This window comes from Tachypleus tridentatus, chromosome 10, assembly GCF_004210375.1.
Source record: "Tachypleus tridentatus isolate NWPU-2018 chromosome 10, ASM421037v1, whole genome shotgun sequence".
Taxonomy (NCBI): Eukaryota; Metazoa; Arthropoda; class Merostomata; order Xiphosura; family Limulidae; genus Tachypleus; species Tachypleus tridentatus.
In genome coordinates this window covers 102,537,730-102,561,661 of record NC_134834.1, presented here as the reverse complement: position 1 = coordinate 102,561,661, position 23,932 = coordinate 102,537,730, and the positions used below count along the sequence as shown (strand labels likewise).

At 34.6% G+C, this 23,932-nt stretch overlaps 1 protein-coding gene across 1 annotated transcript in view; it reads right to left on the bottom strand.

The window, feature by feature from the left end:
* Positions 1-23,932, bottom strand: part of Mgat4a (alpha-1,3-mannosyl-glycoprotein 4-beta-N-acetylglucosaminyltransferase a) — a 58,743-nt gene that overhangs the window by 18,818 nt on the left and 15,993 nt on the right. The window contains exons 2-5 of the mRNA XM_076462932.1: positions 15,493-15,831; positions 5,834-5,967; positions 4,051-4,097; positions 3,638-3,751 (exon numbers count right to left, since the gene is read on the bottom strand). Of these exons, the coding sequence (XP_076319047.1) occupies positions 3,638-3,751; positions 4,051-4,097; positions 5,834-5,967; positions 15,493-15,831 (634 nt within the window). The remainder of the gene's footprint in view (positions 1-3,637; positions 3,752-4,050; positions 4,098-5,833; positions 5,968-15,492; positions 15,832-23,932) is intronic.

The following is a 23,932-nucleotide window of genomic DNA, read 5'->3' as shown; positions in this document are numbered from 1 at the left end:
ATAATACTGACACAAGATGTTATTGCTTGAGAAAGGCTTCTCTGATCGAAGTTTCAAGTCAAATCAAGTGGTCCGTGGTTGGGCAAGAGGTAGTTGCTTGATTCTAGGAACCAAACAAAGTGAGCATAAACCACCTTCTCTAAGACCTTACAGAGACAGTTCATAAAAGCAATTGGATGGCAGTTTGAAAGAATCTTGAGATCCATTCCCAGGCTTAGCAAAAGGCAGGACAATAGCCTGGAACCATGCATCAGGAAAAACATTTTCCTGCCAGATGCAGTTAAAAACAACCAGAAAAATAGCAAGAAATGCAGGAGAGAGATGGCGCAGCATCTCATAGTGTATATCATGAAGAGCCAGTTTGAGTGTCATCAGTCATAGAGATGATCAGCCCAAGACGAAAGAGGCGATCACTCTGCTTGAGTCTTGATGGCTAAGAAGGTAGAGGATGAAGCAGAAGCACTAGATACCCAGCAAAAGCTTTCACCAAGAGTACAGGAAATGCTCTGGGCATAGACTACTTTCTGGCCATCAGAGAGCAAGATCAAAAGGGGGACAGAATTATACTGCTCACTGACCTTCCAAATCTTGTCCCATATGACTTTGGAACTGGTGGTAGAAGAGATGTTGGTTGTGAATTTAATCAAAGATTCCTTCTTTGATGTCTTAACTGCTGAGCATGTGCACAGGCCCCCTGAAATGTGTTGTGGTTCGAAGTATGGGATAACTACAAAAGGTATCCCAGGCCCATTTTTGAGCCTTCTGTGCCTTGTGGCAGGCAGGATTCTACCACAGACGAGGATACAATGGAAAATGATCACTGCCCCCTGGGTTACCGTCAACCCTCCATGAAGAATGGGAGAAGAGTGAAGGGGAGCAGACTGAGAGATCAATAGCATTAAAAGACTGACTATGTGAATGAAAACATAAGAACCAGTACTGAAGAGAGAAAGGTTGTGATCTGAAAGCATAAACTCTATGGAGCAACCCCTACCATCAATATCAGCAACTCACAGAAAAGATTATGTCCATTAAAGCCCTCCAGGATTAAAAAGAGAGATGGCAACTGTTCAATGAGAGCATCAAGGTCTAATTGATCATAGGTCTCTCCAGGAGACAGGTAGAGAGAACAAACAGTGATGGTACGACCTATAAGGGTGTGTTGAGTGACAAAGACAGGGTGGGCACCTACTGATCGACCAGCAGTTCCGCCCCTCCTTGCACTTGTCCATCACACAACCTGTCATTTCTGTACAAAGAAAGCTGCTGACTGTAACAGCAGGTTTCAGAAATGTTTCCTGTAAGGAAAGACATACAGAATGGTAAGAATTAGTGCTTTGATGTCATTCAGATTAGAATGTAAACCTTGACAGTTCCACTGTATCAAAATGGCAAATTGAGTGGAGAGTCCTTATGTTTTTGACCACATCTTTTTTCTTTATTCAAGGGAGGTCTATCAATCTTTAAGGATCCTGTCCTTGGTCAACTGGGCAGGTCTATGTCATTGGAAGAAGATTCCATCAACTGAGAACACGAAGAAATAATTGTTCTGCATCTCTGGGTCAGAAAATACGATGGATCTGAAGAAATGTCCGTACCTGGAACCAAAGGAAATGAATCTGGGGGTCTGCTGGAATGAATGGCAGGGACAGAGATGGGTGCTGACATTGATTCATCAATTTTCTTAACCATGGAGGTCAAAAGACTTTTCAAATGGTTTGAGAACAATTCTTTCAGAGGCACACAGAGATCCATCTGCACTCCCACTGTAGTAGTAAAATAAAGTTCAGCAGCATATATCTGAGATGGAGTGGTGGACAGTAACTTTCAAGCCTCAGGGTAAGAAACATTTTGAATCGTTTTCAAACGTTGTACCTCTTTTTCTTCCACCCACCTATAATATAAACGAAAATAGGATGGATGAGAGCCACTACAATTAATGCAATGAGGGTTTATTTCACACTCACAGGCATTGTGGTCTTTGCCACTGCAATGAACACACATCAAGGAACCACAACATGATGTCTTGATTGAAAACATCTGAGAGGGTTTAGAATGTATGGCTGCACCTTGCAATTAAGATAACCTGCCTTGATGGTATAGCACGTGGACGCGATGATGTAAACATCAAAATTAGGACACTGGCTGACACCATAATTCCATCTTTGCAAGTGGAGATATACCTCACTGCAGAAACTCCTTGAGTAGAGAAACCAAACAGGAGCTCTGACTCAAGGATGCTCTTCAAATCACTCTCAACAATAACTTTTCATGATGAATTCAGAGTAGCATATGGAGTAACCTCAATAGGTATATCCCCAATGGCCTTCAAATGCAAGAGGAATTCACTGTGTTTAGGAGTGGATGTTTCCACCAATATGACACCAGAATAAAATTTTCTGACTGACTTAGAAGAGACAGCAAGTCCCTCTAGTCTCTTTTGAGTAAAAAAGGGGGGCATTTGCCCAAAAGATTTGTCTGATAAACAGTTTAATATCAGAAAATGAGGTACAGATATAGAGTAATGATGCTCAGAAGCTTCAAGATGTGGTTGTTTACCAATGGTAAATTTGATTAGGAGGATCCATAATAAAGAAAGTTTTGGTACCCATTTACCCCACCCACCATAGAGCACTACAAGGGGATGCACTACAGTGCCAAACAAGGACACTGCAGCAATGCCAGGATTTCGTGAGCACTATACCCAAATACCAACATCAGATACAATGTCCACAACACCCGTTGAGAACATCCAACACTGGTACTTGGTTGACTCTAGCCCAAGTGGACCAGCCAATTGACCCAAGGCCACCTATCTACAGGAATTCAAGGCCAAAGTGGTGTGTTAGAGCTGGACCCATCAACCACAAGGATCTTCACCTTCCCCACAGGCCGCCACACATGGCAAACACGTGGATGTTTAGATCCCAGAAGGGGGTAAACTGAAAGAACAGAACCTTTTCTGGGAGGTTCCTTCACCACATGCAGGAATCCACACCAAGGGGCTTGACAAGAGAAAAATTGGAAAAAATCTTTTGATAAAGTAATTCAGAAAATATTACTCCAGAAATTACAGCATATCATTATAGCTTTACAGAGTTTAATAGGAAACAGGTTGTTCAAGTGTATATCTGTAATTCACTGATTTAAAACAGTTGTGGAATTCCTCAACAGTCAAAGTCAGGCCATTTAATGTTTAATGTTAAAATCAATTATATTTATTTCAACCTATCATATGAATGTTGCATAACATTATTAAAATTTCAAGTTGAAGAGAAGCTTTGTAAATAAAAGAACTAAAAAGGTTATGTATTCAATGTGCCTCCCTATAAATACTTCACAAACTGTTTGATAATCCCAAATACATATATAAAGACTTAATTAAATACATTCAAGATAAATACCTGTATAAGGAACCAATAAGTTAATCAAACTGTCCAGCTATCAGATTGTATGTAGTAGTTTGACATAAATATCTTAGTTGCCATTGTAACTGTCCAACTACAGATTGTATGTAATAACTCAGCCAAGTTATCTTAGCTAACATGAAGACTGTCCAACAACAAACTATACATAGCAGCTTGATCAAGTTAAAACATTCTGACTACAGAATGAGAAAAAAAAAAAGATTTCTCACTTGACTCTTTCTGGTGGGTCTCCAAGAGTCTGCTGCAACTTTGTCCAGTCTGGATAAAAATTTGCTGAAGGAGCAAGAATTTCTAACAATCCAGAATCTATGTGCTCTTGAAAACTGTGAACAACACAATAATTACTGCAAAATTATTACAGTACAATAATTATCACAAAACATACAGTAGTAATGTTAAAAAAACAACAAAAAACACCAGCTATAATGTTTAGAACAATTAACATGACATATATAAACCAATAAATATTTTGAACTTCATAATCATTAGATAATTTCATTCCAACAATGCCATCATGTGGTTTGTAAATAAAAACTGATAAATTGTAACAAGACAACTCTGCAATAAGTTACATTTTTAAACTTCCAAAACATTTCAATCATGAAAGTACAATTATACATACTGTGTTTCAATTTCAACAGCTTTTCTTGTTATGAAGTTTTTATCAGTCTGAAATATAAAGGCAACATGTTTTTTTAAATGTCTCTAAAAAAACAACAAATTAGAAATCATTATTCCTTAAAAAACAAAAAAATAAAAATTAATCCCTAGTAAAGGTCAGTAACTGGAAATTTCTCTGACACTTGAGAAGAACTAAATTGACAAAAACAAATTCAAGTTTAACAATCTTACAGTCAAAACTATCAGTTACAATATTTCTCAGTCATCGTGTGCTAAAACACAACATATATTACTCTCCCACAATCATTAATAAACTAAAATAAAAGAGACAACTTCTTGATACCTAATATACCAATACACAACTCAGAAATATTATGATTTTTAAAAGGAGAAATAATATCCAGTTCAAAATATCACTGGAGAAATTATAGTTTCTTAAAGTTATAAATAATTTATAAAAAAACCTAGAGAAAAGTTTATTTCTAAATGTTGAAAAAGAAATGATCTTAAAGATTAATACTTTAATAGAAGATCTTTTTAAAAACAGGAAAACACCTATAACTACATTACTAATTATAAAAGTAATATTTACTTTCTGTCATTCAAGGAATAACAGCTTCAATATGCAAACAATGTATCCATAAGGTTTGTATTACTGCAAACACAAAACTAACAATCATTAACATACAACTGGAGTCACAGCAAAGGTCAGTGAACTGCAAGCTAACGTGTTCTGTGGAATAACGCAAGGTGCCACAAAGTATATACAATTCATGCTTGATTTAAAAGAAATTATCAAAATCTTTAGTGTCCACCCAGATTTTAACCCTCAAATGTTTTTTTTAATTGGCATGAATATGTTATTTTGAAAATTAGACTCTAGCTCTCATGACACATCAAATAGCTCAGCTATTTGTATCACACCTGTTCAATCCATATTGAGAGAATACCTAAAAAACAACTGGGCAGTGCTTTTGGGAATTTGTTTAAATTAATAATCTTGTAAATGTAGAAGTGTTTCAAGATTATAGTTTAGCAAAACCTTAGCTTTTATTTTTGAACTTTAAACTTTCGTAACTCTAAAAACATGGTTAAGTTATTTGATAATCATAACTTCATAGGTTAATAAAAAGCTTACAAAATGCAAACCGATGGTAACAAAAGATAGAGGCCAAACTAAATCGATTTTCAGGTGCAATTTTACCGTTTTATTTCTCTACAAGTTTTCTATGGCTTCATTATGTGAGATGGATAAGTACAGTCTCATGAAGAGCTCTCAAGCACGATGTATCCTGTCAGCAAATACCAACATGTCAGACTGAACACGCTCCTCTAGACTACAAGGCTTCATGTATAGATGTGCATGAGTACACCATTAGGGGAAATGGAAATGTATTGATGACCAATGTCTGCTATTTCCAAGAAGAAGATTTGGGATGTTGTGTGTATTTATCATATATAAGGAAATTTTATATTTTAGAATAAAACAACAGATGGTGTTCCACACAGAAACAGTTATAATAAGCATGATTCAAATATGTAGCATATGACAACAGATGGAGTTACTATCAACAATATAGGGTAGAAATTGTTATAATGAGCATGTTTCAAATATGTAATATATGAAAATAGATGAAGCTACTGTCAACAGTATTGTACTTTAAAGAAACAGCTACACTTATGATTTCTTAGTTATCTAGATCAATTTTCATTCCTATCAAACTATTATCAGCATTTAAAGTAATGAAGCATTACTTTCAACAAATCCACAAGTACACACAAACCTCAGCAATAAAGACAATGATGATTGTATCTTTCTTTTCAGATGGCGACATATTTTCAATCAAATTCTGCAGTGTTGACATAAGATAACTCTGGACTTCACGTTTTACGGTCGGTATGCCCAACACCATTGTCACTAAATTATTCAACAAAAGATGTGATTAACATTGCATAAAATAATGCAATATTTGGAATGTATCAATAACAATTAATGACACCTATTAATTCACACGAGAATGTCTGTTTTCAAAGTTTCTTTGATAAACAAACCATCACTGCTATTCAGGAAAAAATGTTTTATATTCATCTTATTTATAATCCCAAGAAAAGAATCTATTTTAGCTGCAAAACATTTCTGTGTTCTTATGATCAGTATTAAACTGTTTAATCTTCTTCACAAGCTTCAGTGTGAGAAAGGCAGCTGATCATGGAAGAACTTATTTTGCTTTACTAAAACAGTTCAAAAGTGTAGATATAGTTTCTACAGAACACTGAAATTTAGTACCTTGCACATTATCCTAATTACAGATTAGAAAAACTCAGCATCAGAAGGTCTTGTAATGTAACCTTTAAAACAGATTAATTTTAGACAGGAGAAAATCCTCAAATCTTAATTGAAGTGTAACAAGCTGATAATGAGAAAAATTGATGAGGTATACAAAATTTACCATAAAAACTAGACAGCATTCATTACTGATCAAGTCTTTGACTGCTTGTTCCTACAGCCATGAAGAAATGTGTGACAACCATTCTTGTTCATCAATATATACAGACAATTATACCAACACCTTATATCAACTACAACTAAAATTTTCATGTATGTTTCAAATAATGTTATCATTAAATAATAATCAAAACACTTAATAAAAACAAATTCATATATTTTCAGTTTTCATTATTTAGGATGTTTTTTGTTAATAAGAATGTTGCAATGTTGTAGCACTTAGTGTCTCAGTTTGGTTGGTTTCACTACTTTTACTAATAAAGATGTTGTAGCACCCAGACCATGGCTCAATCTGGTTGATTTTACTAATTTCAGTTTTTTTTAATTATTCCTTATTAATCTTAAAATTAGTTTAGGGATTCTGCAGTAATGGAAGATAAATAATTTAACCTTAAATTTCACAAGTATTAGTACTATCATAAAACCCTGATTATCACAACTGACCTTTTTTCTACTTTGTAATCTTGAAAACAATGCAACGAACATGAATTTATCTCACAGTGTTTTACAAGCATCAACTAAAGATTACAAACATTTTCTGTAACCACTCTATTAACTACAGTGTTTTACAAGCATCAACTAAAGATTTCAAACATTTTCTGTAACCACTCTATTAACTACAGTGTTTTACAAGCATCAACTAAAGATTACAAACATTTTCTGTAACCACTCTCTTAACTTTATCTTTTTTTAAACATGTTTCTCTCTCACATACTCAAATGTTTCATTCTGTTCCTTTCCTCACCGAGATAGATAAACACAAACTTTATCCTTTTATATATTCTAAACAAACCCATTACTCAGCTACATTCAGCAACAAAGATTGATGTTAAAACATGTCAGGTTTTATGAATGGGTTGAATTCCTTTTAATAATAAACACAGTATACTCATTTTAAAAAATATATTAAAACAATACAAACATATATACAAATGTTTGTTACACTCAGCTGTACCCAGAGCTACAAATGTAATTGTCTCTGTCATGAAATTATATTCAGGTTGGTTTGATTACTTTAGAATGCAAATGACAATTGTTATTACAATACAGACTATGATCATTTTACTATAAAAATTGTCACTATACTCCTGTTTGTGGCTGGTCTCACAATTACACAGACTAGATCTATTTAACTCAGTGTTGAACTGAATATAATGCAAATTTATATCTCAAAGAAGCAAAGAATGCTTCACACACTACTAGATGCAATAATACTCATTTAAAATAATGAGAAAAATGCAAGATTATAGTAATACAATGCAACAACATAACAATCACCAATTCATAACTACTGAATTACACTATGTATGGTTCAAAATCCATTATGTAAACAATCCTGTGATAAACTATTCATTCCAAAAATAACTAAATTTAACATTCATGCTTTATAAACTATCTAAATCATAACATTGATATTAAGCTTAAATTCAAAGAGTCATATCTACTGTCATTAATAAATAACAGAATGATTTAATGGCAACAAATAATCTAATGTAGTTAATGATCAGTATACTCATTTTAAAATAATATATTAAAACAATACAAACATATATACAAATGTATTTAAATATTAACACTATCCTTTAGTGTCTGTATTTAGTGCTAATGTTAGGTAGTAAAATCTTGTGATTGTACATAGTACTGTAGGTTTGCATTACAGACAGTATAGTCTTAATTACTAAAACTGTATCAATGTCTACTACTCAAGTATTTCCTATCTTTATGTTTGCACAAACTTACAATAACTTAAACATGTATGATAATGTTTGTTTTATACTGATAAAATACAGGATGGTGAAGCTTTCATATTACAGTTAGCTTCTCACCTGCAGATCATGTACCTATCTTATTACAATGTTATCACTTTTCCTTGTCCAACTAATATCACGTGCAAGTCCTGTAGCTGCCTACTATCATTAATACTATAATTACACTTAACACACTCATCTTATTTCTCTTGCTCACAGACCTGTCTTGTTGCAGTGGGAAGCCAAACAAGACAAATGTGGGGACATCACACATATGTAACATGAAGGAAATACTTTTCTCATTATTTTGCTGCTAAAGGAACCATATTACATTGCTACAGTCTCTTTTATTAAATAAAGAACACATACAATGTGAAACCCAGGATTCACACAAATTAGTACATGTGATTACTTGTCATTGTAACAATGCTAGCAAGTTAGATTTTTTTCCAGTCTACTAAACAGTAGCTACATTATTTTTACCTTCAAATGGTCACAATATACTCTGAAAACTTGAATTATGCAGCATTATTAAACATTCTCTTAGGATATACGCTAGCAGTTTGTACATTTCTAATATTATTAACTCACACCATTCTGATCTAACTGCCACTTTACACATTTGCACCATTCTGATCGAGGATATGAACTGCTACTTTACATATTTGTACCAGTCTGATTGAGGATATGAACTGCTACTTTACACATTTGCACTAGTCTGATTGAAGATATGAACTGCTACTTTACACTTTTGCACCAGTCTCACTGAGGATACGAACTGCTACTTTACACATTTGCACTAGTCTGATTGAAGATATGAACTGCTACTTTACACTTTTGCACCAGTCTCACTGAGGATATGAACTGCTACTTTACACATTTGCACCAGTCTCACTGAGGATATGAACTGCTACTTTACACATTTGCACCAATCTGATTGAGGATATGAACTACTACTTTACACATTTGCACCAGTCTGATTGAGGATATGAACTGCTACTTTACACATTTGCACCAGTCTCACTGAAGATATGAACTGCTACTTTACACATTTGCAGCAGTCTCACTGAGGATATGAACTACTACTTTACACATTTGCAGCAGTCTCACTGAGGATATGAACTGCTACTTTACACATTTGCACCAGTCTGATTGAGGATATGAACTGCTACTTTACACATTTACACCAGTCTCACTGAGGATATGAACTGCTACTTTACACATTTGCACCAGTCTGATTGAGGATATGAACTGCTACTTTACACATTTGCACCAGTCTGATTGAGGATATGAACTGCTACTTTACACATTTACACCAGTCTGATTGAAGATATGAACTGCTACTTTACACATTTGCACCAGTCTGATTAAGGATATGAATTGCTACTTTACACATTTGCACCAGTCTCACTGAGAATATGAACTACTACTTTACACATTTGCACCAGTCTGATTGAGGATATGAACTGCTACTTTACACATTTGCAGCAGTCTCACTGAGAATATGAACTACTACTTTACACATTTGCAGCAGTATCACTGAGGATATGAACTACTACTTTACACATTTGCACCAGTCTCACTGAGGATATGAACTACTACTTTACACATTTGCAGCAGTCTCACTGAGAATATGAACTACTACTTTACACATTTGCAGCAGTCTCACTGAGGATATGAACTGCTACTTTACACATTTGCAGCAGTCTCACTGAGAATATGAACTACTACTTTACACATTTGCAGCAGTCTCACTGAGAATATGAACTACTACTTTACACATTTGCACCAGTCTCACTGAGGATATGAACTGCTACTTTACACATTTGCACCAATCTGATTGAGGATATGAACTACTACTTTACACATTTGCACCAGTCTGATTGAGGATATGAACTGCTACTTTACACATTTGCACCAGTCTCACTGAAGATATGAACTGCTACTTTACACATTTGCAGCAGTCTCACTGAAGATATGAACTGCTACTTTACACATTTGCAGCAGTCTCACTGAGGATATGAACTACTACTTTACACATTTGCAGCAGTCTCACTGAGGATATGAACTGCTACTTTACACATTTGCACCAGTCTGATTGAGGATATGAACTGCTACTTTACACATTTACACCAGTCTGATTGAAGATATGAACTGCTACTTTACACATTTACACCAGTCTGATTGAAGATATGAACTGCTACTTTACACATTTGCACCAGTCTGATTAAGGATATGAATTGCTACTTTACACATTTGCACCAGTCTCACTGAGAATATGAACTGCCACTTTACACATTTGCACCATTCTGATCGAGGATATGAACTGCTACTTTACATATTTGTACCAGTCTGATTGAGGATATGAACTGCTACTTTACACATTTGCACTAGTCTGATTGAAGATATGAACTGCTACTTTACACTTTTGCACCAGTCTCACTGAGGATACAAACTGCTACTTTACACATTTGCACCAGTCTCACTGAGGATATGAACTGCTACTTTACACATTTGCACCAATCTGATTGAGGATATGAACTACTACTTTACACATTTGCACCAGTCTGATTGAGGATATAAACTGCTACTTTACACATTTACACCAGTCTCACTGAGGATATGAACTACTACTTTACACATTTACACCAGTCTCACTGAGGATATGAACTGCTACTTTACACATTTGCACCAATCTGATTGAGGATATGAACTACTACTTTACACATTTGCACCAGTCTGATTGAGGATATAAACTGCTACTTTACACATTTGCACCAGTCTCACTGAAGATATGAACTGCTACTTTACACATTTGCAGCAGTCTCACTGAGGATATGAACTACTACTTTACACATTTGCAGCAGTCTCACTGAGGATATGAACTGCTACTTTACACATTTGCACCAGTCTGATTGAGGATATGAACTGCTACTTTACACATTTACACCAGTCTGATTGAGGATATGAATTGCTACTTTACACATTTGCACCAGTCTCACTGAGAATATGAACTACTACTTTACACATTTGCACCAGTCTGATTGAGGATATGAACTGCTACTTTACACATTTGCAGCAGTCTCACTGAGAATATGAACTACTACTTTACACATTTGCAGCAGTCTCACTAAGGATATGAACTGCTACTTTACACATTTGCAGCAGTCTCACTGAGAATATGAACTACTACTTTACACATTTGCAGCAGTCTCACTGAGGATATGAACTACTACTTTACACATTTGCAGCAGTCTCACTGAGAATATGAACTACTACTTTACACATTTGCACCAGTCTCACTGAGGATATGAACTGCTACTTTACACATTTGCACCAGTCTCACTGAGGATATGAAGTCTGATTGAGGATATGAACTACTACTTTACACATTTGCAGCAGTCTCACTGAGGATATGAACTACTACTTTACACATTTGCAGCAGTCTCACTGAGAATATGAACTACTACTTTACACATTTGCAGCAGTCTCACTGAGAATATGAACTACTACTTTACACATTTGCACCAGTATCACTGAGGATATGAACTACTACTTTACACATTTACACCAGTCTCACTGAGGATATGAACTACTACTTTACACATTTACACCAGTCTCACTGAGGATATGAACTGCTACTTTACACATTTGCACCAATCTGATTGAGGATATGAACTACTACTTTACACATTTGCACCAGTCTGATTGAGGATATGAACTGCTACTTTACACATTTGCAGCAGTCTCACTGAGGATATGAACTGCTACTTTACACATTTGCAGCAGTCTCACTGAGGATATGAACTACTACTTTACACATTTGCAGCAGTCTCACTGAGGAACTGCTACTTTACACATTTGCACCAGTCTGATTGAGGATATGAACTGCTACTTTACACATTTACACCAGTCTGATTGAAGATATGAACTGCTACTTTACACATTTGCACCAGTCTGATTAAGGATATGAATTGCTACTTTACACATTTGCACCAGTCTCACTGAGGATATGAAGTCTGATTGAGGATATGAACTACTACTTTACACATTTGCACCAGTCTCACTGAGGATATGAACTACTACTTTACACATTTTCACTGCTCTGTTTTCATTTATTCTAACTATTCAAGTATTACAAATACTGTCATGATAATTTCTCATTATTATTTTTAATTAATTCATTGTTATTTAACTCAATTACTGTCACAGCTAATGAAAGTAATCAACTACTCAGAATCTGTTTCCAGTTATTAATATTTTCAATTATTCTAACTATTCATGTCTGTTTGTGTGAATAACTACATAGTTGACAATGATCAAGTAACAGATCTGATGATTAGTTGATTACCAAGTTACACTAACTGTCCACCTTATGGGGAAGAACTATCATCATCCTATAAGTAATGTCTGAAAATTTAATACAGAGAGTGCAACATCATTTCTGTCTTTGTAGAAGGTTTTAATGACTAAAATATGTAGTAGGACATATATAAAAATGTTCAGACAAATAAAAGAAACTAACCCAACTCCACATTTTCAGATCATTAATCAAATAAACCTTTAGGCATATAATGCTTTGAGTTTGAAAAAGGCAATAGCCCAGCAGAAACTACATGAAACATTCAAGGTGTTTATGGTGCAGAGTCTCTCAATGAAAAAAAATGTTGAAGGTGGTTTAAGAAGTTCAGATCAGGTAACTACAGTTTAAGTGATGCACCACATTCAGATTGTCCTGCTGAGTTTAATGATGACTTGCTGCTGGCTGCTCTTGATGAAGATTGTGTTGTAATAGTTGAAGAACTACCACAGAAGCTTAATTCAACCCATTCAACAGTTCACCATCATCTGCAACAGCTTGGAGAGGTGTAAAAACGTGGAAAATGGGTCCCCCATGATTTGACAGAAGCCATCCTTAGAACAAAATGAACATTTGCACTTCTCTGCACTTTTGTGAATGTAACTTACCTTTTTTGGACAAGTTAGTGACCGGAGATGAAAAATGGATATTTTATAAAAATGGTAAGTGCTGCAGGCAATGCCTCTGTGCAGGTAAACTGGCTATAGCACAACCCAAAATGGACCTCCACCTTAGGAAAGTGTTGTTAAGCATTTGGTGGGATATTGTTGGTATGATCCACTTTGAGTTGCTGCCACTCAATGTAATGATTAAATCAAACTTCTGTTGTCAGCAGTTAGAGCATCCCAATGTTGCACTGAAATAAAAGAGGTCTGCTTTGATCAATTGTAAAGGTGTTAGGTTACACCAGAATAATGTAAGGCCCCATACAGCAAGGATCACATCTGCAAAGATTGAACCAGAATAATGCATGGCCCCATACAGCAAGGATCACATCTGCAAAGATTGAAAAGCTAAACTTGGAAACACTTCCACATCCTGCTTATTCTCCAGACTTTGCCCCATCTGATTATCATCTATTTCAATGTTTGCAAAACTATCTTGATGGAAAAGAGCTTGGAACACATGAAGATATCAAAACTACCATCTCTACATTCTTTTCCTCCAAACCCCATGAATTTCACAGAAGTGGCATTCAGAGACTTGTGAATCATTGGCAGGAAGTAATTCATAATAATGAAACATACATTAGTGATTAAATAATATTAAAAGCATTTGAAATCCTTTCTCCTTTTCTGAACCTGAAATTGGACATTACTTAAGGGATGTATTAACCAAATACATTTATTTTACTTGCTCTAAAAATAAGAGGTGTAATAATATACATTCATGCTCCTTCCACCACTGGCATATAAGAGGAGACTTTTTTACAGTTTGTCCAAACCTCAATTCATACACCACATCAACTTAGCTAAGGAATAACCAAAAATTCTTTAAAGGTTATGCATCTTGGTGTTTTCAATTCATGTGCACAAAAAGACTGTACATCAAACAGCACATGACAATGTCTAAAAAACTGCCTGAAGACTTCGAGTAAAAGTTTGGATACTTTCACTCATTTACGCAAAGTTTAAGGAAGATAATATTATACACGTAACATAATCAATATGGATGCAATGCTATTAACATTTCACACTGCTGACAGTGGGAAGTTACTCCCCATGGTAATATTTAAGTGCAAGATAATTCCAAAGGTCAAATTTCTGAGCAGAATTGTAAAAGAGGTGAAACAAAATGGTTGGATGAATAATAGCATAATAAGAGCTATGCATGTCACACAAGTGGATATTTTCAGATGAATAAATCCATGCTAACAATCAAGAGAACATAGCACCTGACATATCCCCTCACTTAGCAGATATCTTCCATTTAGATACATAACATTAGGAACTTAACAGTTTCCCTGATGTTAAACAACTATCTATGGTGGTCAAATGTGCACTCAGTAATTAAAATCATACTTAAATGATCTGCCTGTTACTGGTAATTAAATGCCAATATAATTCCTCAGTTGTTAGAAATTTGATTCAATGTTTCCTTTTGTTGTTTCATGTGTTATAAAAGAAATAAAATAATTTTAACTTATTTTCCATTTCACATTCTGTATAATTTGGCGAGCTTTCACTACCTTCAAACTTCTGCACAGTTTACACATTTCTTCAGTTGGCATACAGTATAGCACAATAGTACCATACTTGATCTGTTCTTGTTTTACACTTCACTTTGACTTATAGATGAATGAATTTTGAAGAAAACAATAAATTTAACACATTTTACTTGTATATAAAAATATTCAGTAGTTATAAGGTACAAACTACCTACAGCAGTGAAACTGGAGTCTATTACATCAAAATACAAGACTCTTGAAGGATTTGGAGCAGACAACACAAGGTCACAATATCCAAGTTATGCTGAAAGTTTATTTGTTCTAAAATTAGATTAATAACAAACTTATTTATAATTTATAGTGAACCACAGGAAGAGAACTGAGGCCTCCTACATTAAGGCTTCTTTCTAATTTAAGTATACACTATATTAAACTTGGAACACACGTGTTTAAGGGAAACACAGCTGTCCTACTGTAAAAGCACTTTTTTAAACTTCAAGCTACAAATTTGCAATAACAAAATCAATGCAGAACCTAACAAAAAGTTATTAGTACACAGAAGTTCTTTAGAGGAAGTAACTTATGTTTTTTTAAAACACATTTCCATAATTTTATACATTTCTAAAAGAACTATTTAACCTTAAACTAATATTTTAACTAACCTCCACTATGACCTTTAGAAACTTTAAGAGAAGGTTTCAAGCTGTCTGGAGAGTTCAAAAGGTGTGGAAGGTAATGGTGGATGGACGGTATCTGGATGTCTACCTCATCTCGTGCATGTGCTAGGAGTTGCTGAGTCTCCTGCCAGAGAGTTCCTCGGCCAAGATGAACACTCCTGTTGTCCTCCTTATTTGGAGGTCCACCAGCTTTCAACAACAAACTCAGATGGTTACGTAGAGTTAAAACGTCCCTCCTCCGTTCGTGGTTCAGCATTTCTGCATGGCGTAGACGTTCATGTAGTTCAGCAACTTTATGTTGTAAAACTTGCTCTTCTGTGAGATCTAAGTGATCACATTCAAAAACCAAAATTCCTTTCATGAAACACCCAGACATCTTATCATAGCCCATAATTAGTAATTATGCACAAGAAATATTAAACATTATTGAAATTTCAGTTATTTCACTCTGTAGTATTCAACAAACAAAAACATTTTATTTTTTATATATTAAAAGCCCTCCAAGTTAAAACAGTTACAGTTTTCAATGTTAAAAGAAACTTTATACAACATATTTAACTTAAGAATGCAAATCTGCCTCATTGCTTATTTGTTTTTCAGAGTTTCTCTGTTACAATATTCTGAATCGATTACATACGTTTCATAATAGCACTGCTTGTTGCATTAATCCCACGTTCAGAGAGCACACTATAAATAAAAAAAATAAACAGAACACTACAAGTGCTCTATTTCCATTGGTAAAACAACTCAAAAGCTTGATCAACTGAAATAAATAAAAGAAACTTCTGATCTAACACTTCTGAAACATTTTGTGGGGACATTAAATAACAAGACACATATCAACACTGGTTTTTGAAGCATATAAACTATTTAAAACAAGACTGATCTATGAGAACTCTCTACACTATTCCAACATGCCACACTTTTTACCCACCTGGAGGAACTAAAGTAATTACTATTGTGGAAAGCTTAGAGCAGGCCTTGACAAATATTTTCAGAAGTAGGAGTCAGTCCCAAAACTCAGGAACCAGCTGTGCTTAACCTAACTAAAAACTACTAGTTGTGCTGAAAAATGGGGACTACATATATTTACTTTCATAGCAAATAATGCACACTAACAATTACATGATATCAACAACCAGTTAATAGTATTGTCTGAAATTGCCTTTTGTCTCACCTGAGTCTAAGATTTGCACTAACTGGTACAACTGAAAAAGAAGAAGAAAATAACATGGTGTGAAATTAAAAACATGCTGTGAAACCACAATTTCCTTCCTCAAAAAACGTAAAGTAGTGCTGAATCCACTATTAGAATTCAAGAAACAAAGTTTGATTTGGGATTCAAAGAACCAGAAAATAATTCTGGACTTCCAAGGACCTAGAACTGTTCCAGATACAGATTGTATTTGGCAAATCTTTATACACAAATAAAATGGAAGAAAATACTAAGTGCTACAATGAAAGTTTTAATTTCCACAGTGACCTGCTTCTCAAGATTTGTTGATGCCTGGCTTACATTGTGGTCCCCTAATACTTTTAATTATTATTTTTGAAGATGCAAGATTATCCTTATACCCACTGAAAACGGTCGAGCCAATTACAGACATTCTACCGTACTCACTGAAAACGGTCAAGCCAATTACAGACATTCTACCGTACTCACTGAAAACGGTCGAGCCAATTACAGACATTCTACCGTACTCACTGAAAACGGTCGAGCTAATTACAGACATTCTACCTACTCACTGAAAAAGGTCGAGCCAATTACAGACACTCTACCGTACTCACTGAAAACGGTCGAGCCAATTACAGACATTCTACCGTACTCACTGAAAACGGTCGAGCCAATTACAGACATTCTACCATATTCACTGAAAACGGTCGAGCCAATTACAGACATTCTACCATACTCACTGAAAACGGTCGAGCCAATTACAGACATTCTACCGTACTTACTGAAAACGGTCGAGCTAATTACAGACATTCTACCGTACTCACTGAAAATGGTTGAGCCAATTACAAACATTCTACCGTACTCACTGAAAACGGTCGAGCCAATTACAGACATTCTACCGTACTCACTGAAAACGGTCGAGCCAATTACAGACATTCTACCTTACTCACTAAAAACGGTCGAACCAATTACAGATGTTCGTTCATGATGTAAATGTGTTTCAAACATAATTTCATATTAACTGTAAAGTAGTTACATGGACATATAACAAAAAATACTATTTATATGGATAAAGAAATGTATATACATTGAACAGTATGAATATGCACGTTTAGTTACTGAAAGTCAAAATTATGTTAACTAAAATGGTTTATTTACACCATACTTTCTGGAGCTACATTTCAACTGATAAAGATTACAGGCACCATCTTTTAGCAGCATATAAACACTTTCTCAGTTACACACTGATGTCACACAGGGCTACTTGATTAAGTTTATTTAGTTTATCTTTGAAGAATTTTGCATTATTTGTTCACAAAAAAGCATTAATAGTTTTGTTGCCCTTGTGAGGAAATAAACTTCTATCTTGTCGTTACTATATTTCTAATATTTTAGGCTCTATTATATGAGGCTACTATATTCTATAACATATTCAATCACATGACTGGTTGAGTGTTATTTCCTTTGCTTGGCTCTGACTCAGTTGAGTGCACAATTACACACTGCCCAACACACAGCTAAGTATGTAATCATTGTTTTGTTTACAGTCCAGAATTAACATGTGTGATAACCCTACCTCCAAAATAAAAGTAAGGATTTGTTTAATTATATTAAGAGAAAACAAAATGTTAGCAAATGGGTAGAGCTCTTGTACTTTATGAATGCGAGATGGCTAGATTATCAAATTATTCTTTTAATTAACTTTTTTTACTACTGAAGATTTAAGCAGCATTTATCATCTTGAACAGCTGGCAGATGGAAATCAGATCTTGGAAGATAACTGTATTAATTTTGAGCTTGTTGAGAAAAAAAATTGGGAGATATAAATGACAAGATTTCTGTGCCAGGTAATATTTTTCCAAGGTTTCTGAAAGAAGTTAAAGATGGATATGTGAACCACTTGCTACTACATTTTGTCAGTCCTTAAACAGTGGACAGGTACCAGAAGACTGGAAGTTAGCTAATATAACTCCTCTTTTCAAAAGAGATGATAAAAACTTTCTCACTACTTACAAATTCATTAGTGTTACATCTGCTGTGGGAAAAGTCTGTTAAAAGATGCTTTGTAATGCCATTTAACAAAGTTTATAATTTTATTTGATAATCAACATATCAAGGGAAAATCTTACCTTACAAGTCTTAAGGTCCAGACTTTCTATCTAACTGATCTATCTTAAATGTTTAAGTATACAAAAGTAAAGGTGTAGATTTGGCATACTTGGATTTTCAGAAAGCATATGACAAGATGCTACATGAAAGGCTTGTTAAAAAAATTCTCTACATGTGTGGAGGATAATTTAGTAAAATGGACAAAAGAAGGAAGAAAGAAAAGGGTTGTTATAAATTAAGTTCAGTCAAACTAGATTATTGTCACAAGTGGGTCGTCTGAGGGTTCAGTCTTAGGATCTTTGCTTTTTACGATTTGCATCAACAACACAGATGAAAGAAGAGTCAATTTATTACTTACATTTGTTGATGATATTAAAATTTTGGGTGTTGCTAGCTGTGAGTTGGGTAAATAAATTGCAAATGGACTTTAATTATAATAAATGCAAAATGATGTGTGTGGGTTACTAAATTTGAATTATAAATATAATTTGGATAGGAATAACCTTGACAGTGTTATGAAAGAAAGTGACCTTGGTGTAATAGTTGATCGGTCTGTTAAGCCATTCAATTGTCATGCAGATGCTAGTGGTAAGGCAAATGGGATTTGAGGTTCTATCTACTGAAATATTGAATACAAGTCTAAAGAGGTTATAATTTCATTGTGAAGGTCATTGGTTATGCCACATTTGGAGTATTGTTTACAGTCTTGGGATCCTTACCAAGGTAAGGATATTGAATTGTTGGAAAGAGTTCAGAGCAGGATTACAAGAATGGTGCCTGGGATGGAGAAGTTGTCATATGAGAGGTTAAGATCCTTAAAAATGTTTTCTCTTGAAAAAAGAAAAATTAGAAAGGGTCCAACTGAGGTGTTTAACACATTGGCTTCCAAGGTCATATTTGTGGAATTTCACCTTAGTCCAACTTAATGTTTTGTACTAACTAGTAATTGGTTGCCAGATTTATGGTTATTGGATATAAGTATCAGATTTTGATCATTTAAAAAAAATGTGTAACATGAACCTCTATGAAAGTCTATTTAATTCCACATCACTCTCATCTTTGTTGTTGTAACAAGAGGTATATTTTATTTCTGTAATAAGTAACCCAGTTTAGAAATAATAATAAAAAAAATTTGACAAGGATTTACAATTGGAACATTTGTTCTGTAAAACACACACACACACACCTATATATATATATATACATTGAACAACTTTTTGTATTATGATATAATACATGTGTACAAGTTTTTCTGCCTAAACATTACTTTAAAACCATAACAAAAACAAAAGAATAAGTCTAGCAAACCAGACTCCAACAGCCCCTTATAAATTTAAATTACTTTGAAGCACATTTATGTGACATGGTTTTAACAACACACTGTGTTTCACTCATATGTAAGTGATACAGCATATTACCACAAACCCTTGTCACTCGCATATAAGAGAGATGAAGAAGCAGAAGTCTTTCATGACGACGAGAAACCCGTTATGCCAACCGCCAACTTTTACCAATGAATAGTGGAACTGACCATCACCCATGGCTGAAAAGGGGAGTATATATGGGAGTGATGACCTAAGAATGTTGAAATGTTGTTCTTTAGTTTATATTAATTAATTGCTAATACACATACGAGTTGTTCTGAGAATACAGAAGTAAGTGTTAAGACCAGAAAGACTAGTGTTCACGCATTATCTTTCTTCATATCTAATGAAAAGAACAGTAAAACCAGAGGGAATAAATATAAAGTCTGGCATGCTAGGAGTCATCTTAAGTTGGACAGTTTTGTTTTTCTAACAGGGTGGTTGGACCTTTGGAATGAGTTTCCTTCTAATGTAGTGGAAGCAGTAATTGTATGCAAGTTTAAAAGAAAGCTTGATAATGATATGAATGATATATTTTTTAGCTTTATTTATTTAACAGTTTTAGTTTAATTTAGAGAATGGGACAGCTAAGATAGAGAAACAGACCTCTTTCTGTTTTTAAATATTAAGCCATGTTATATCATGACAAGGATACATTATTTCAACTTTCAATGGTATAAAACAGGTTTTGAATATATTATGTACTTTTTGATGCCCTAATTATTAAGGGATTACATTAATTCTAGCTATTTTCTAAGCACATACACTACCAATCCAACAAATTTTACAATCACCACAGATTACCTATCAGTCCTCATAAACAACATTTCATTTCATCAATCTGAAACATGGCCTACCAAAGATATAATGCCTTGATCTTAACAGCACTGCTTAGAAATTAAGATGAATGAGAGGTCAGACAATAAACTACTTCGATAAGGGGCTAAAACAGCCCACAACAACACAGAACCATAAAACTGGTGGTAAATGTAGTTTTAATGGTTATATGTGACCTCAATCTTTATATAAACAACAACAACAAGACAACACTGCACAACACAAAATATAAAACCAGATGTAAATGTGAATATAATGGTTGTATGTAATCCTGAGCTGGTTATTATCAAAAACAACAACTGTGGGTCAACACTCATGGTAATGAATCCAAATTTTAATTTTAACAGTGACATAACCTGGCTCGGACTGGAGTACAGAATTGATAGCATATTGATTTGGTAGGGTATAATGGAAGTTACTAAATCTACCTACAAGGAGAAATGCACTGCCAAAGAGTTTAGCACTGTTAGTGGCCTAAAGCCATTCTCAGTATCACGATTAAGTGTTGTGGAAAGAAAGGACAGCTAAATTACCTAGTAACTGGCTCAAATACAGCAGCCTGCTGGAGATCTTCAATCTTCATAAAACTTTTTTGACTAGTTTCTTGGCCATCACTTCCAATGAGGTGAAGGCTACCTGTTACCTTTACTGAAGAGTGAAACTAATTTTGCTTTTGTTCTTCTAGCTTCATCTTTGCTGGTCACAGAACGTTTTGTATTTATCCTGAGGTGTACATTACACCTGGAGACATAGTGTGATATCCTGGGACATTATCTTTCGAATTGGAGTTATAATTAACGTTAGTTCTTATTCAAATATGCTCTTCTCCCCTCTTAGTAAAATTAGTCTAATTATCCAGCAACTAGTGTTATGTTTTTGTTGTTTTATATATCAACCATATCTGCTGGCTTAAACCAGTTAGGTAAAGCATTTACTAAACATTTTCTTAGTTTATGGGTGGGTCATGAAGAGGGCAGACCATTGCTCTCTCGAAAAGTGGCACGTTCCATCATAAACATATCACTTTATTATGCTTATAAGTTACTGAACTAATTGATTGGAAATCGTCACAAAGCTACACAAAAGGCTATGTGCGCTCTACCCACCACGGCTATCGAAACCCGCCTTCTAGCGGCGTCAGTCCGCGTCAAGAGAGAATACAAGTTATTGTCCGTCTGCCTACTTATTATTATCCTTTTGTTAATCTGAACATAACCTATGAAGGTCGAAACGTTGCTCTCTCCTTTATTAATAAAAGTGGTAATACCTATACCAGCCGTTCTGAGATACATTACTTATTATTAACTCTTGCACGTGCTAACGAAATCACCCACTAATCAGAGCTTATCGTATTATTTTCACACGTGCCCTGAAACTGTTCGTATCAAGTTCATCCATATCATAAGTTCTGAAGACTTCTAATTAACGTGACCATACATTCATGCATAAATCACTTTCAGAAATGTTTAGGCTTACGCTAAGTTTTCCTTCACGAGATCGTCAGATTAAAGCTTTAAATAACCAAATAATCATTCAGAAAACTTCATACACGGAATCAGATCATCTGCGAAAAAAAACGTTTATAAACTATTGTTGTATTATTCATCTGTCAAAACAACGCACACTACAGTTGTATTGATTGAGATTATGGTACCTGGAACATACAAGAATGTTAGTACACAAACATATATGATCCTCACTAACCGTGGTTTTGTGTAAATACTGGCATTATTGTACGGTACACCATACAGGTGCAAAGTTTCATTTTGTTGTTACACAATGTTGCTTATAACATTAAATAACAGCCACTGTTACGTAAAGTTTTTAGTAAATTAATTATTTTTTATTATAGTATAGACAATGACAAACACGCCACCTATACATGACAACACTACCACTACATAATCCCCACAATAACTAATACCTCAGTCTCAACATCACACCGTGATCCAAAATCCCACAGTTTAAGTGTACACACTTTTACTGACTGTATACTTTTATTATGTCATTTGTTGCTTAAGAAACGTAGGCTTGATAATTTTATTAATTAATTACTAATACGTGTAAATAAATCCAGACAGTAATGTTCCCGGGCCCATTTCTGAAGTATTCATAAATTCGTGGTACATTCAGGGGCGTATTATTTTTATTTTTTTATATTTTTTGTGGGCGGAAGCCAAATGTGTTGAGAATATACATTTTTTGAGGCAAACCGATTTCCCGCAGTACTGTAATATTTCCTTGAGTATATTATGAAAATGAGAATGCATTATTCTTTATCCCATATTTCCACGGGCCCCACGACTGTAGTCCCCCGATCCCCCTCTAGTCAGGCCCGATTGTTTTAACAAAGGTTCACGAACAAATAACACCGCCGCATTTAAAAAAACAACAAACAACCTATTCTGTTTCACACTGTTAGCTGCCATCAATAAAACAGTTTATAATTCAAATTTTTTTCACTTTCAAGTTTGTTTTCAAAAGCATCCAAATTATATTATACTCGCTATCCATAAACTGCTTTACACTGTCTTTACTTAAGACTTACACTGCTGAATTAGGAACGGTTAGAGCAGATTGCCCTCGTGCAGCTTTGTTCGAAATTCAAACCAAAATCTCAACTAACACTTCTAATAAACCACCTGTTGTTTTGTTTTGAAAGGTGGGAATCGCCTGGCAACGATACAGCTCAAGTGTACTACATACAACATTGTTGCCAAATAAACCTTATTTTCACATTTTTCAAACAAATATAACAGTCAATTAATATATCAAGAGTATAACACGTGCCTGCTGAGAATAATGACTTGGGGCGGTTTTATTAATGCAATTAAGATTATAAGATTAAAAATAATGTATTTAATGAAAACATTCTATCTCTAAACAGAAATTAGTTAATGGTTTTACGCTGTAGCAAAATGGACTTTATGAACACTACACT